The following is a 16605-nucleotide window of genomic DNA, read 5'->3' on the forward strand; positions in this document are numbered from 1 at the left end:
AGTAATTCAAGTGTTCTTTTTCTTCAGGCTCTCTGAAGCTACTTAGAAATCTCTTCGGAAAAAAATGGACTAATATGTCATTTACACACATGTGTATTTCTTAGGCTATAGATGGTCTATAAATGGTCTATAGATGGTCTACTTTTTCTATAGGTGTGGGCTAATAATGAGTATATTCTTAACAGTTTGAGGCTGTGGCTTATTTTTTCAGTGGCTTTTAGATTTTTATCACAAATGCTTAGTTAACTTTTGCTTATTTGTCTTTTTATTTTTCAAAGCCTTGCTTTTTTGATCATCTGTTAATGTGGTTAGTAAAATAAAAGTCAAAGATATTTTTGACCGTTTAATTTCTCCTTTAAATTTCCTTACTTATCTCTTTCTCTTCTTATTTTATTTCTCCTTTAAGTTTAAAAGGACTTTTCCTTTAAATTTCGTTAGTTAGTTAGTTGTTAGGAATTGTATGTTAATCTATATCAAATTTTAATAACTCACAGGATGCTTTAAAAAAAGATTAAATGTTATATATTTCTGCTAATTGTGGGCTAGGTTTTAAAGTCTTTACTGTTAAATTTCACTTTAGATTTAACCACCACAACTTTTCCCAGATCTGCTGTTACTTCAAAGGTCTGGCCATTAATTCCTGTTATATTATGTTGCCTCTGACGATGTTGCATTACTTCTGCTTAACACTTAGAGTGAAGAAAGCAAAAGAAAAAAATAACATGTGAATAAGTTGATTGTTTCTCAAAACTGGAGAAAAATGCTATAATCTACTGAGAAAAATTAAAGCAAGAAAACCCTTAGAAGTTCTAACTTACTTTAAATAAACATTTTAAAAATGGTAATTTTAGCTAAATGTCATTGTTTCATTATTGTGATCAAATGTATATTAATTCAGAAATACTACAATTACTTCTTATAAATGAACAGATGTACTTGTTAATTTCTCAAAGATAGAACAAGGCAGTTATCCCTTTTGGTCTGGTTTTGTATCACTGAGAGAGATACCTAAGTGAAAAGATTTTTAAGTGACTCCAATAAATGATGTCATTTTATGAATAAAAATGACCTCAGGTGTAACAATTCATTTTTCAGTGTGCTGTAATGCACAAGTGTAAGATCTTCATAGAATGACTTCTAATGGTCCACCAAATGTTGTCTCGTGTTTCGTTTGATCTTTTAAAGAAACACATCATTATGTCTACTCCAGTATTTTTATAGGAAAATCTCATCACAGAAGTTGCCTTTTTCTGAACATTAACTGTATGAAAAAATTATGAGAATTATTTGCTATGTTTTTCAGATTTATGTAATTTTACAAGCCACTAACCACTATTTCTGAAACATTCCTTTCTTCATGAAAAAGCTAATAATGTTCTTAATATTACAATTTATAGTTTTTAAAACTTGACATGAATCTCAGATTCACCCTTGAAAGGTAAAGTAAACCAAAAATGAACATTATTCTTGATAATTATTAGCTACAAGATTTCTGATTACATAAATGTCTTAGATAGATACTTGGAACTTTTTAAATCCAGTTTCCTCAAAACTAAGAAATTTCATTCCTCAAGCTGAGAATGTTCATACTAACAGTAAAAGAGAAAAAAAATGGGCTTTTTGATGTTTAGGTAGAGAATAAATAGAAAAATAAGATAATGCAGATTGTGGAAAATAAGAGTAGAGCTTGTCTGTGTTAAGAATAAGAAATTGTTACAAGAATTACTCAAAAAACATACAAGTTGCTGTCAAAGCTTAAGGTTTCTAATTACCAAAATAATTGACATATCCCCAAGAGAGTGATAATTTTCTTAGAAAAAGAAAATCATTTTTGAGTGTTCATTTATTTTGCTTTTATCTGATTTTGCGGAAGGTAGGTTTGATGTATTTTGTCAAAGGCACACACACAATGCATATACGTGCAAGAGGCATTATTTTAAAATGGCTTAATCAGCAGCCGCAGAAAGATGTACGCATTTGCAGAACTATTGTGGTCCAGCAGGGGGCTATGGAGCATACATACAAATTAATAGAATGTTTGTTTACTTTGGTGTTCAAGTGATAGGGGAAATAGAACAGCAGCAACAAAAACAGCAAAAGCCTCATACAATTGGGAAGCAATTTCCGTATGCTCCATCAGTCGGTGTGAGGAAAACCCAATAGATGTGTCACAGAGCAACTAAAGAATACTTGTAATGCAGTGGAGGAAACGCCTATGCTGGTGACAGACTGGAAGTATTCTACACACACACACACACACACACACACACACACACACACACACGCACGCACACACTAACTTTGATAATAGAGTGAGGGTTTGGAAATTAATGTTGAAATGCTCCGTGACAGTCATTTTTAATCAGCTCATCTTTTTTTTTTTTTCCCAAGGAGGTAGAGAGGAAGATTTCAAAATGCCATGTTTTATTTCATTTTGTTTGCTTCAGAAGCACAGGTAGAAATTAGCGTTTTTGCCAAATAATCATCTGTAATTTTTATGTTTTTCCACATCATGAAAATTTATCTGCCATATTTTGTAAAAATTGCAAGACTTTGCAGCACTCTTTAATGTACCAACAAATGTAAGAATAATATATAATATTCATATAAAAGCATGTGGTTTAAGAAAAGGAACCTGATTACATGTATTTTCAATGGCATGGACTCACAGATGCTCCTTATGAGCTTAAGAAAGCTGGATTCACCACCAAAGTGAGTGAATTCTTTCAGTCCTTTGTCACACACTGGATTGTCACCAATCTATGCCTTTTTGTGTTCCCACTTAACAAATTCATCTTTGAAGTATTTGACTAAGAACCACGGTATTTTGGATAACTGATATTTAATTAATAGAATACTAGACCATTTTAAAACCAAATTGTCTTAAACATAAATTAATATCAAAAGAATTTTGCTTATTTAAAAATATTGTTACTAAGTCTTATTTGGAAGATTACTGTTACATATGGAGTAAAATTGGACATTTTTATAGCATTGTACTTTATCCAGTCTTAAGCAACCCTAACAATAGCACAGAGTAGGTATAGAAAATGTTCTGGCCAAACATCTGTGGAAACAATTTATTGAGGGCCAACATTTTCTTCATTATGATTTAAAACATAGATAACACATTTTAACTTTTCAAAAATACAGTTTTAGCTCAGGGTACCAAGACATGAAACCTAAGAATATTATATACTTATGAGTGTGCATATAATTATGTACACATAATATATATGTATTTGTAAAGTTAACATTTTTGATTAGCACCATATAATGATTATCAAAAAGGCATATCTTAAAAATAAATTAATATTCCACTAGGCAACTAGGTACATCAGTTTAGACACTTATCAGTCGGTAATAGGTTGAGATTATTTTGATTACATCTAAGAAACAATTAGAACTTAACTCACTTTTATAAGATCTAGTTTCTTTTAGGTACTTGTGTTTATGTTTAGAAACATATTAAAATGTATTTTCATTTGACATATTTCACTGTCACTTACTATTTTAATCTTATATTTACTTAATATACAATTTTATGTATGTTTTTCATATAGCTGTAATACCACATCACATTTAAAATGTCCATGGGGCTGAGAAAAAAGAAGTAGGTAAAAATGAGAATTCAGAAGAATATTTTACTGGTCTGAAAAAAGAAAGTTGTTTTCTTTCTTTCTTTTTTTGTTTTTGTAGTTTTATTGGCTCATAGCTGTAGAGCTTTGAATGCTAAGTCTATTTGAATTGTATGCCCACACTGTAAACAGTAAATCATGTCTTAATTCTGAAAGTTCTTTTGTCCTCAAGACTGCCAAAGTTAACGAAGTTCACTTTGCTAAATTTACATTTGCTCTTTAATAATTAGTCATAAGCTAATATTTGCAAGTATACTTTATTGCAAATAAAAGAATTGTAAAGAACTCCAATGGAAACTATTTTCTAGCATGATTCAAATTATTATTTTAAATAGTCTTACATGCTGCCCTTTAAATAGTTTTTTGCTGTGAGATCTTGCAACCTACTTTTTCCCTATCATTCCTATAAAGTATAAAGTCAGTTATTAATATATAACATATATACCTTATTAAATACAAAATTGGATTTTTTTCCTTTGCTAGGCAGTGCATAGTAAAAGCAATTTATTTTTCTATAATATAGTTCCAAAACATATTAAATAATGAAAGACTGAAGACAAACACTTAAAATTGTATTCTCACTTTATTGTTATAGACATTTCTGATTTTTGAAAGTGATGTTTTAGAGTATATTGAACTTTAAATAAATTCAGGAAACATTCCTATCATTATGAGTATCTTGGACTCTATCAGTGCATGAAATTTCTGGCATAAAATTGGTATGTTAAAACCAATCTGAATGTAATGCTTTGGTTCAGAAAACCCTGATAATATGCTTGTGATATAGTTTTAAATGTTTTAAATGTAGTTGTAATCTTGAAGTGAATTGTTTTTAAATTTAGCCACATCATCTCATTAATTTTTACTAGAATTTTAAAATTATAACATAGCTAAGTCAACTATAAAAAGCGTTATGATACTGAATCCTAAACAGAGAATCAGATTTCTGGTGACAGCTTTTCTAGATCAAATCACATAATTCTTAAAGCATATTCTCAGCATAGTAATTAGTGGTATCTTCTTATCTAAGATTTTAACACCTAATACAATCGCAGAGTTCCATCAATGTATGGCTAATAGCAGATCTAAAGTATCTGCTGGTAGTCCATCTCTCATAAAACCGCCGTTAACCTTAATTCAAATCCATTGATTCCTATTCCAGTTAAAACTGAAGAACTTAATATGTCTTTTAATCCTTTTATTGTAAGCTAGGATAAAATTAATTTTACCCTGGAACTGCACAAAGCCAATTAACATGATCTTTAGAGTTATTTAGTAAAGTGCTTCAAACTGTTGAATTTATCTTGACCTCTTGGTTGCACTCTCTGACTGCTTTTTAAATGAAGTAATCAATATCTCACAGCTCTTTAAATAGCTTAAACTTCTCAAATATTTTACCTGTGTTCTAGTTAAGCTGTAAGTAAAGGGTTTACTCCTGTTCCTGTAAATCTAGAGTCAATTATGCTGAATCTAAAGACAATTATGTACTTTTGAGGAACACCATATGAATTAAATGGTTGTCTTAATACAATCAAAGGCTCATATTTTGCTTTAAGTAACCCAATAATGAGGAAACATTATTTTCACACAGAACAAGTATTCTGTTTGCGACTTAAAATGTAGAACATTTATGTCCTTTACCATTGCATGTAGCTTCTGTTTCCACACAGGGCTGGTTGAAGGTATTAATTTTCTTACTGTGATAGGGTGATCAACCGTCCTGTCAAGAAAATGGATCTCCATGTCACCCTTTAGCATGATTAAATGGAGGCATGTCTCTGTGAAAAAGTACCAAATTTTCATGAGACAAATGAAACTAGGAAGGTCTACTTTTCCAGAATTATTTTGTTTTTAATATCCCCAAATCTCCCATTTGGTTGTCAGTTTATTTGTAGGAAAACAGGGCAGCTAATTGTATATATCTTGTATTATTTAAAACACAGGCAAAGCCAATAAATTAAAATGTTTCCAAATTTGAAAAAATTAAAAGAATCAGAAATTGCTGTGTTATTGTTAGAACAGTAGTAGGGATGGGCATCTGTCAGCTTATACATTTACTAATCAGTCAGTGTCTCTTTTAGGGGATCCTCTTCTTGTTCTTACTTCTTTCCTTGTTAACAAAGAGCTATCATCTTTTCAGATCTGAGTACTGGTAAAAATTACGTACCATAGAATTTCAGCATCAGTAGTGTTCATCACGACTTGGACTGTATTAGGAGCCTGTGCACATGCGAAACCTTAAATTACACCAAGTGATGTACTTGACAGCTAATTAAGATTTCATATTTTGGCCACTTAGGGGAGGGCACCGACTAAGATTCTTTCTGTTAGCTTAAGGATAAAATTTACAAATGGTGATTTTAAAGAACATTATTAAAACTTCCCTGAAGTCTTAATTCCTTCCTGTGGAGTGGGAGTTAGGACCAGACTGAAGTAATTAAACAAAAGGAACATGGAGAAGGTGGGGGACTGGGGTGGAGGTGGAGCTCTCCAAATGCCCCTGTTGTTTAATTTCCTACTGGAAGCAGCCCATGTGTGCTCCGTGCCCCCTCCCCCTTCGAGCAGTGGCCATTGCAGAGGCTGACCGGCTGGGGTCAATGCCTTGCCTATTGATCAGTATCCCTGCAGTCCCTTGCTCCAGCAGCTGCTTCATTGGCTTCTTTCAGGGCCTGCTTCAGTACATTAGAATAGAAATCCATAACCAGAGCTGTGCTCATCCAAGCAGGGGAAGAAACTAAATTAAATGGTATAAAACAATCTTGGATCAGGAGTTTGTGCCAATTCATCTTGATCTAAGATGTCACACCGGGCTCTCTGTCTGAGCACCTGGGCTAGAGGCAGCCATAGTGAAAATAGATGGAGCTGCGATCATTCATTTGTCAGCTAAGGAGCGAGGCAGCGGTTAGCAATTCCCTTCTGCAGAGGTCAGCTGACAGAACAATCAGTGCAACTGCAGAATAGAGCTTTCCTTTGAACTATTGTTATGGAGCATGCTCGTGCTGAGCCATGGGGGGAGGGGAGCTCCACCGGCTTCCTGGTTCAAGAAGACTATGTAAAGAATAAATGTATCCTGCGTGTCTCCAGATGCAGTCCCACAGAGCTCCTGCTCCTGGTGTCTGTTCTTATACATAAATAAAGTTGGTTTTAAATGCATGTCCTGAGGTATAGATTATCAAACTGTTAAATATCACTTTGTCTAGAATTAGGGTCCATTTTCATCCTTCTAAACACAGAGGCAGTGATTATTGATTTTTTTTTTTCCCTTCTTAGTATGGTTAAGCTTTTAGGGTTTTTTCCCCGCTTTGGTTACTATGAACTGTCATAGATCAGTGTCATACTTTGAATCCATAATCACATTTACATGCTAATACTTTTACTAACATTTCCTCTTTGTCTTAAAAAAATTGGAAAAAACATCCATGAAGAGGCAGAAATGCATACTACGGTATCAGATTAGAAGATATACTGTATGTTACTTAGATATTTTTAAGCTTTTTAATTGAGGCTTTTTATAAGAAATGACCTTGGAAGTTATAAAATAATTTTATAACACTAGAGGAACGTTATTATATGATGTGATCTGAAATACACCATGCAAAATAAAGCAAATCAGGAAAATGAGTAATAATTAAAAATTTGCATAGAAGAATTAGAATATTTTGAAGATGAGTCTATTCTCTGTTGTCTCATTTTAGATTTTGTCCTTTCTATACATGCTGAGAAACTAACGGCAAATTTCCTAAATTAACTTTTTTTTTTTAACAATAAAGTGTGACATGCAGAAGCTAAGAAACTATAGCAGCAACAAGAACAGATCTCTTCTGTTCTCAATTGCACCAAACTTTTCTTGGAATCCAAATAAACAGTAGCTACTGTTCGATATTACCACCTTAGTTTTTTAGATAACTGATCCCCATTTTTCCTTAAGTGCTTTAACACCATTCAATGATTCTTTTCCAATCTTACATTCTTTATATCTTACCGTTTCCATTTCTTAGATCCAACTAGGTCTTCTTGCCCACATCCTATTCTGCCTTTTGGTGCAGCTAAATAAATGGAATTAAAGTATACTAAGAATCTTTGTGCTCTAGGTGTTTTTTTGTTCAGCTTCTGGAAAGGCCATACCTACATCTCTTGCAAGGGTTTTTGAAGTCTTGTTTTACTTTTGTTTTAATTAACTGGGACTTTTAAAAGAATTCGGAGCATGACATCTAATGTTTTGGGGTGGTGTTTCCATCAGCTACACAGACCTCACCGTGGATCTCGAAGCCATCCACTTCTCTGCGTCTCCTATTAAAATCCAACACCAAACCAACCTTCATCTCCCACTTTCAGTTCTACGATACCCTCTTGATTGATTACCTCACGTCCAGCGTTCTTTATTCATGCTCAGAGTGGTGTTCAGGAACCCTAAATTCCGTTGTTCAAAGGATGAAAATCGAAATGTGAATATGACCAGTAGAGTCATCTGTGATCTCCCCCTTTCCTGACTCTCGCCTCATTTTCTACCATCCTCTTCTCGGCTCATGGAGTTCCAGCACACTTACCTATCCTCCCAATAGAAATCAACAAATTCCTGTACGCTTTAGGTTCTTATGTGTGCTGTCCCCTTAGACCATCATGTTCTCATTGATTTTTGTCACCTTTACATTTCTAATTCCTGGTTAGTCGCCTTTAAGTTCAATGAAGACAGGGGCTTTGCTTTTCTTATTCCTACTAATTTATCTTAATTCATCCCATATCAATTCATTAATCCATATTAGCACAATGCCATGCATACACTAGGCCTTCGATTCTCATATGCTGAATGAGATGAACTGTAAATTCTGCCACCAGTGGTACTCACTGTTTTCCACTTGACCACTGCCTGAGTCATCTTTTGGTTCTACTTGACACCAGTCTTGTTTTCCCTCGCAGTTCACCTTCCATACTACCACTATCATGATCTTTCTAGCAGTGACTCTCATGTCACCACTTTGGACAGAATTGTTCGATGACTTTCCACTAGCCAAAAGTTAAAAGTCTTCAGATTGCTATACAAAGGCCTCTAGTATTTGGTACCCCTTTGGCCTCCCCTGTTGTCATCCCCCTGCCTTACCTGCAGTAGTATAGATTGACAAAGGAAAGAAACAGAAGAGACAAAAATAAAACATCTTAAAGTATTCTAAGTTCCCCATTGCTCATCTCTTGGTTAGTGTACTGCTCTGAGGGCTCTGCCTTGTACTGACTTAATTAATATATTGCCAGTGTACTGAAAGAGACCAGAAAAGCTGGATGGGTTAATATTAGAAAGAACAAAAGGCTGACCTCCAATCAGGATGGCTCTAGAAATTCACTTTAAGAATCCCTCTCTAACAAGTATATAGCCATGATGGATAAAATTTACAAATAGAAAACCAAAGAGACATAACTAGGCTGAAGAAAGAAAGATATCTCCATGGACAAGTGATGGAATAGAATGCAGTGGGATCTGAGCTGAAACCACTAGCTTGGGCTCCTTTGGCTCCTATGAGCAAAGAAGACTTAAAAATATATAATGAATAAAGCTTAAAGCTGGGAGCTAGGCTATAGCTTCCTCAGTTCCTGGAAGGACGTTGAAAGAGTACGAGCATGTTGCTACTCAGTTAAAATTGAGGTTGTATTACTAAAGGAAAAGAAGAAATCGGATGCTAACTATGTGACTGGCAGTGTTAACCATAATAGAAAATAATGAAAAGAAGTGAGCTTTATTCAGTCTGGGAGCCCAGAAACAAAACAAAGAGAAAGAGAGAATAGAGAAAATACCCAAAGAAAACAGGAGAAAGGAGAAATAATAAAAAAATAACAACAGAAATTAGTGAAATAGAAAGCAATAAAGCAGTAAGATCAAAACCGAAACATTTTTTGGAAATCTGACAAAATATGTATTTCTAGAAAAACTGATCAAGAAAGGCATGAAAAATAATACTATAGAAGGCACAAATAAACAATATTTAAAAGGATCCAGAGCAACTGATACAACTGAGATTTTTAAACCATAGAGAATACTCTAAAGAACTTCAGACCAAAACATTTACAAACTTAAATGAGGTGAATAATTCTTTTAAAACTGGAAGCTATCCAAAAGGATTCATGAAGAAATAGGGAATCAAGCTAAATAAGTTACTATCACAGAAAATGAATTCATAATAAAACATGTTCCTTCCTCTACTTTGTCCCTTCCCTGCCCTCTGCATCCCCTACTCCCTGACTCCCAAAAGGGAGTGTCCCTGAGACACAAGTCACAATAATTGTAGAGAATTTTTAGCTAACTTCAAGAATTCTTTAACAGTTTTTAAAGAACTGGGGAGAGAAAATTACTTAACCCAGTTTTTGAGGATCATATTATATTGCTACCAAGACACAACAAGAATAGTGTATGAAAAGAAAATCATAGTCCAATCTTACCTTTGTAAATAAATATAAAAAACTCTTTTAGCAAATTTAGTTCAGAGTCTGTCTGTTAGCCTGTTTCTGTCTACCTACCTGCCTATCTATCTATTGATCTCCATCCATCCATTCATCCGGAGTTTACCCAAGGAATGCAAGCATGGTTTAAGGTCAGAAAATACGTAATGTTTCAGGTGTTGATATAATTGATATATAATAGATTTAAAACATTTGATAAGGTCAGGATCCACGATTGCTCCCTCTAGGGCAAGAGAGAGGCATAGTGAAGTCAAGACTAAATCCATAGTAGACTTTAGTTATATCCACATTAGTTAATTACTTTTAAAAGTCTCAAGCATCTATGGAAAACATTAAGTTACTAAACATTAAGTTACTAAGTTATTATAAAGTTTATTGTATACATGCATATCATGATGTTCTTTATATATTCCCTGTGTAGCTCCTTTGATGTTTGAAATATCACATAATAAACATCAAACAAAAAATGAAAGGTAGACCACTTATAAAAAGGAGTAGAACTAGAAAAGGGGTAGGGCTGAGCAAAGGGCCAAATCTTAGTAGCATTTTGGGAGAGTGAGTGAGTTGTAGTTATCTTAGAGAAAGGTTGGGAAAATAAATTTTAAGAAGCAGTGTTATGTGTTACTTTCTATTTACTGATACTGATACTGTAATAAAGATTTAAAATTGTTTTCCATTATGTTTTGAGTGTCATGCTCGTACTACTTCTGCATCTGAAACTCTGCTGAGCTTTGCCCAGGTCATGACTGCTTGTGCTTCTGCATTCTGCTCCATCTGGACAAAATATTCATTCTTTGCCTTCCTCTCATTGCCCATTCATCTTACTGCCTGGCAAACTTCTACTTATCTTTTGAGTTTTAAATTCCTTTTCCTCCTTGGACAGGCTTTCCTTTTTTACATACTAGTGAGCTTCTTGAGAACCTGCACTATTTATTTTCATGTTTGCAATTCCCTGGCCCAAAGTAGATGCTCAATAAATATTTGTAAAATTAGTGGGCAGATTAATAAGTGAGTTAACAATCTTTTTTAAAAATAGATATATTAAGGTATGATTTATATTTCATAAAATTCATCCAGGAGGCGAGGATATAGCTCAGTGTAGAGCTCATGCTTAGCATACACAAGGTCCTGGGTTCAATCCCCAGTACCTCCATTAAAAATAAATAAATAAAATAAAATAAATGTTTTAATAAAAATTGAAAAATAAAGCTTAGAATCAAGTGGTGGTTAGTGTATTTGGACTTGTGCAGATACCATCATAATAGAATTTTACAACATTTTCATCTCAAGAACCCAGTCCTCATTAGCCATCATTAACCATTTCACCCCTGTCCCAGCCCTAGGCCACCACTGATCTACTTTCTGTCCGTATAGATTTGCTTATTCTGGACTATTCTGCCTATTTGCCTATTCTGTTTCATGTAAATTGAATTATGCAACACTATGTGGTCCTTTGGCCTGGCTTTTTTCCCATGCCATAAAGTTTTCAAGGTCATCCTTTTGCAGTATGTATTAGTACTTTATTCTTTTATATTGCTGAATAATATTTTATTGGATGGATATACCACATTTTGTTTACTCGTTTTGTCAGTTGATGGACATTTAGGCTGTTTCTACTTTTTGGCTATTATGAATAATACTGCTGTGGATGCTCATGTGCAAGTCTTTGCATGTACATCTGTTTTCACTCCCCTTATGGAGATACCTAGGAGTGGGATTTCTGGGCCGTGTGTTATAACTCTACGTTGAACTTTTTGAGGAACTGCAGAACTATTTTCCAAAGTAGTTGCATCATTTTACATTCCCACCAGCAATGCATGAGCATTTCCATTTCTGTACAGACTTAACAATATATGTTACGGTGTGTCCTTTTAATTGCAGCCATTCTAGTGGGTGTGAAGTGGTGTCTCCCTGTGGTTTTGATTTTTATTTTCCTAATGGCCAATGATGTTGAGCAGCTTTATTGGGCATATTAGCCATTCATATATCTTTGGAGAAATATCTATATAATTGTTTGCTCATTTTAAAAGTTGGATTTTCTTATTACTGAGTTATAAGAACAGTTCCTTAAGTATTCTGAATACAATCAGTTTTTAGGTGTATAATTTGACAATATTTTCTCTTAGTCTGTGTATATTCTTTTCACTTTCCTGATTCTGTCATTTGAAGATCAAAAGTTTTTAACACTGATGAGGTTCAGTTAAAAACCTTTTTGAAAATTACTCATGCTTTTGGTATCATATCTAAGAAATCATTGCCTAACCCAAGATCATGAAGATACACATCTATATTTTTTATTACAAGTTATTTAGTTTTAACTTTTATATTTAGGACTCTCATCCATTTTGAGTTTGGGTTTTTTTTTTGTATGGTAGAAGGTGAAGGTTCAAATTCAATCTTTTGCTCATGGATAACCAGTTGTCCCAGTGCCGTTTGTTGAAGAGACTGATTGCTCCTAAATGACCGATCTGGAATATGTTTCTAATCATATGTATTGATAGTCTTTTAACTTCTGTTCTTATGTTTTGGTTTTCAGGTTGCTTATCAAGTGTCCCACAAATGAAAAAAATTTCTACATCTTATGAGGAAAGGCGGAAGCAAGCTACTGCTATTGTTTTACTAGGAGTAATAGGAGCTGAATTTGGGGCTGAAATTGAACCTCCCAAACTGTTGACCAGACCTCGAAGCTCTAGTCAGATTCCTGAGGGATTTGGTCTGACTAGTGGCGGATCCAACTACTCACTGGCCAGACATACTTGTAAGTGTAAAAATTCCTAATGCTTATCTGTTGCTTCTCAGTACATAGTATGTGTTAACAAAAACCTCAGAATATTGTACATATCCTGAGGTTGAATTCAAATAGAATGTTTAAATGAAGTTATTAGAAAGCAGTATAATCTATTTGGCACATTACCTTGGAGTTATAGTTCTGGAACTTCTTTTTAAAAGTTGAAGCGTGGTCTTTAAAAGTGCTCTCCTTAAAGCAACACATTTCTGAGCTTTGCGTTTCCACATTTTGGTCATGCTTTTAGCCTAAACTTCTGACTTCTAAAATAATTTCTGAAAAACTATGCAACTTATCCTGAACGTGGTTTGAAAAATCAATGGTAGGGGTGGAAAACCAATTTTCTCTTAAAAAAAAAAAAACTAATGTATAAGAGCATGAATGAGGAATTATGAATTACCTCTCTAATTTAAAAATATTCCAATAATAGTTTTTAAATGACTGAAAAATTACAGTCAGAGCTGGAAGGATTTGTGTCGGATTGCTGCCTCCGGTTCTGTGGCTGTTATGTTACTGACAGGTAAGGGTGTTTTCTAAAGAGGTCTTCTGGTGCTTTAGTGTCAGACTCCCTTAGGTAAGGTCAGAATGATCCTACCATGTTGCAAAATAATAAACAGATGTGTCATCTTTAAGGACCCAATATAATCCTACCAACAACATCACAAGATATTCTTTGCAGCATAAATTGCAACATGTTCTTTTGAGGTTTTGTCCTTTAAGCAAGGAAAAAAGATATATGCTTCTTTGCTAGTTATGACAGCAGAGAGGTTCAGGGGATCACTGTCACATGCCTTTGCTGAGAAGCCAAGGAGCCATATTAGAGGTTTTTATTATTGAAGCTCTCTTACAGATTTAGCTGCCTGCCCACTCCCCCCGGCCCCTTTCTAGGCTCTTAATCCAACAAATACTTATTAGTGGTTGGTAATCTCTTGATCTCTATTTGACATTGAGAATCAGAGGGTAATAATAAGAATACCACCACCAACAGTAATAAAGCAACCACATGAGCCCCATTTTAAGCTCTTTATCTGCGTTAACTCACTTAATCCTCATAAACACCCTATAAAGTGGGTTCCTCAATTATCTCCACTTTGCGCGTAAGGCTAATCGAGTACAGAGAGGTTTCGTTAACCTGGCTGAGACGCACCTCCAGGAAATGGCGGGTTTTGTCTCAACACAGCCTGTTGGTTCCAGAGCTCGTGCCTTTGCCTGTGGTGTAAACTGCTGTGCGCAGTGGTTTCTCGTTGAAAAGGGCTCAGTAACTAACATGTGCTATTACTTTATAATTTCACGAGCGATTTCTTTTCTGTCTCTTCATTTGATCTTCAAACTAGAAATTAAGATTTCTTCAAAATGGCTCAGCCAAAGAGTGGTAAAATCTGAATTTGACTCAAGCTTCTTGGGAGCTGAAAACCCATCCCCTTCCCGTTTCCCCACCCCTCACCCCCAGCACATCTCTTCCCCTCTCCTGCAAAGGCCTCTTCATCTTTTCTCAGGTTTTTCAAGTTCCCTGTTTTCCATTCATAAAATCCTGCTCAAATCTCACCCACTCTACCAAGGGCTTTTTAATTAGGCCCAACCTTTCTGTGTCACTCTAGACAGCCTAGGACATAATTATGTGTATAGCTCCTTATTTAGAGTCTTGACATTACAATATTAGAGGTTAATGAAAGCTTGACATGATTTAGTCTGGTGGCTTTCAAATTTTTTTGCTCGCCATCTCTCTTAATGAATATCAAGAAATGTCTAATCCTTTGCACATGTTTATGTTAACAGCTGAAACTTTCTAACAGTAAGTTTAAATGATTGTGAAAGATGTAATTTTGAGGATACTATAAATATTGACATTTAAAAATAAAACTATTATTCATTCTTTTTAATATATTCGATAGAATGTTTGCCATAACATAATTTGCCATATCCATCATCATCATCCATTAAAGAAAAATTCAAGACAGACTTTCCTTTAAAAGTCAGAAATCTTCCATCCTTAATTATTTTCCTTGAAGAGAGAAAATGTCTACCCTCCCAGTTTTAGAGAAGTGTTCATTTGCATATTTAGCATCCGAATATCAATTCCTTTGAACTAACTGTGTCTTAAAACTATGCGTGCTTGTAAAACTACGTATTCCTTGAAAAGTCATAAGATGTTCCCATCTGAAAGGGTTATTTGTTTTGAGGACTGCTAATTTAGTCCAACATGTTCATATCATATCTCAACAGTATTTTATATTTTCCTGCAAGAAAAGTAAACTTAAATGTTGTTTCTCTGGAATTTTCACATTGCTTAATATAAGTATCTGTGTACAAATATAAGAATATCATACATTAATGAATTGCTTACTGATTCCACTCAAGCCATTGGCTGGTTACTAGGCAGATGAGTTTACACCACAGTAATGTAGTTATCCAGACTAAGACTGTTATCATCCATTTTCTAACCACGATTTATCTTTATACAAAATTCTCGTATTCCTGAATTTGCTTCTGTATGCCTTTACTTTTGATTGTTATGGTTTCATCTGCAAATTGTTAACTACTGTAATTAGAAAAAGGGGAAATGAGTTAGGCAAAAAGAAGCAATTTTTAAAAAGCTATGATAGAACAGAAATAGAAGTGAAGTGTTTCAAAGATGCCTTGGGAATTGATAAAAGAATCAAAGGGTCTTAGTAAAGCCTTTTAGAACCAAGTTTGTTCTTTGAGCATTTTGGATAAAGAATGTAGATATGGAAAGAGCAGAAAGTAATATTTTTTAGCAATAATATTTATAACTATTTCTTAACAAAAGACAGATTCTGAGAGATTTATAGCAATCAGAAATCATATATAAAAATGAATGATATACTACCTATGGAACAAGTTCAAAATGTATAAAGTGTCTTTGATATTTTTCTCTTTTATTATGGTTGTCATATTTTAATAATTTTAAAATGTTTTGAAGATAATCATGGGTTTGCTTTTAGCTTCCATTCCATTACCCTCTTTTTTCCTCAAAGGTCTTAGATTCCTTGGTAGTAGATTTCCTTACCATAGGGATTTTTAAGAATTTGGATGTATTGATTAAATTTATGTTTATCAGTTTAAATCTTGTTCTCTTGAGATGTCTAAATGTTCCAGTGTCTTGCTTGGGCTCTTCTCAGTCAATTCAGTGTAATTTTTTTCCGAAAGCTTTTTTTCTTAATTGCCTTTTTTAAATTGAAGTATAATTTACAATGTTGTGTTAGTTTCAGGTGTACAGCAAAGTAATTCAGTATACAGACATACACACATACACACGTATATTCTTTTTCAGATTATTTTTCATTATAGGTTATTATAAGATATTTAATATAGTTCCCTGTGCTATACAGTAGATCTTTATTTTATATATAGTGGTGTATATATGCTAATCCCAAATTTATTTATCTCTTAATTTATCCCTCCTCTCCACTCCCCCCATCTTCCACCCTCTGCTCCACTTTCCCCTTTGGTAACCGTTTGTTTTCTATGTAGTTCTGTGTAATGTTAACCTGCTAGAAGTTGCTATCTGTATAGCTATGTTATTTATTTATGTGGCAATTGAAATGTATTGCTACCGTCAAATATTTAGTCTTTATGGCTTGCTATTGAATGAGATAATAGTTATTATCTTCACTCTGAGATAAGCCCATTAAGATACAATATTTGATGAACTTTAATTGCTAGAGTTCTAACCTTCCTCATAAAGCCATTCTGTGAAAACTTATAACGTAGTCA

General features: G+C 34.0%; 1 protein-coding gene across 5 annotated transcripts in view; it reads left to right on the plus strand.

Annotated features, from left to right (window-relative positions):
- WDR7 (WD repeat domain 7) overlaps positions 1-16605 on the plus strand; it is a 276960-nt gene that overhangs the window by 139667 nt on the left and 120688 nt on the right. For all 5 annotated transcript variants that reach the window (XM_010961322.3, XM_010961325.3, XM_010961324.3 and 2 more), the window contains one exon: positions 12622-12843. In XM_010961322.3, coding sequence (XP_010959624.1) covers positions 12622-12843 — 222 coding nt within the window. The remainder of the gene's footprint in view (positions 1-12621; positions 12844-16605) is intronic.

The sequence above is a fragment of the Camelus bactrianus genome, chromosome 30 (genome assembly GCF_048773025.1).
Source record: "Camelus bactrianus isolate YW-2024 breed Bactrian camel chromosome 30, ASM4877302v1, whole genome shotgun sequence".
NCBI classification, from domain to species: domain Eukaryota; kingdom Metazoa; phylum Chordata; class Mammalia; order Artiodactyla; family Camelidae; genus Camelus; species Camelus bactrianus.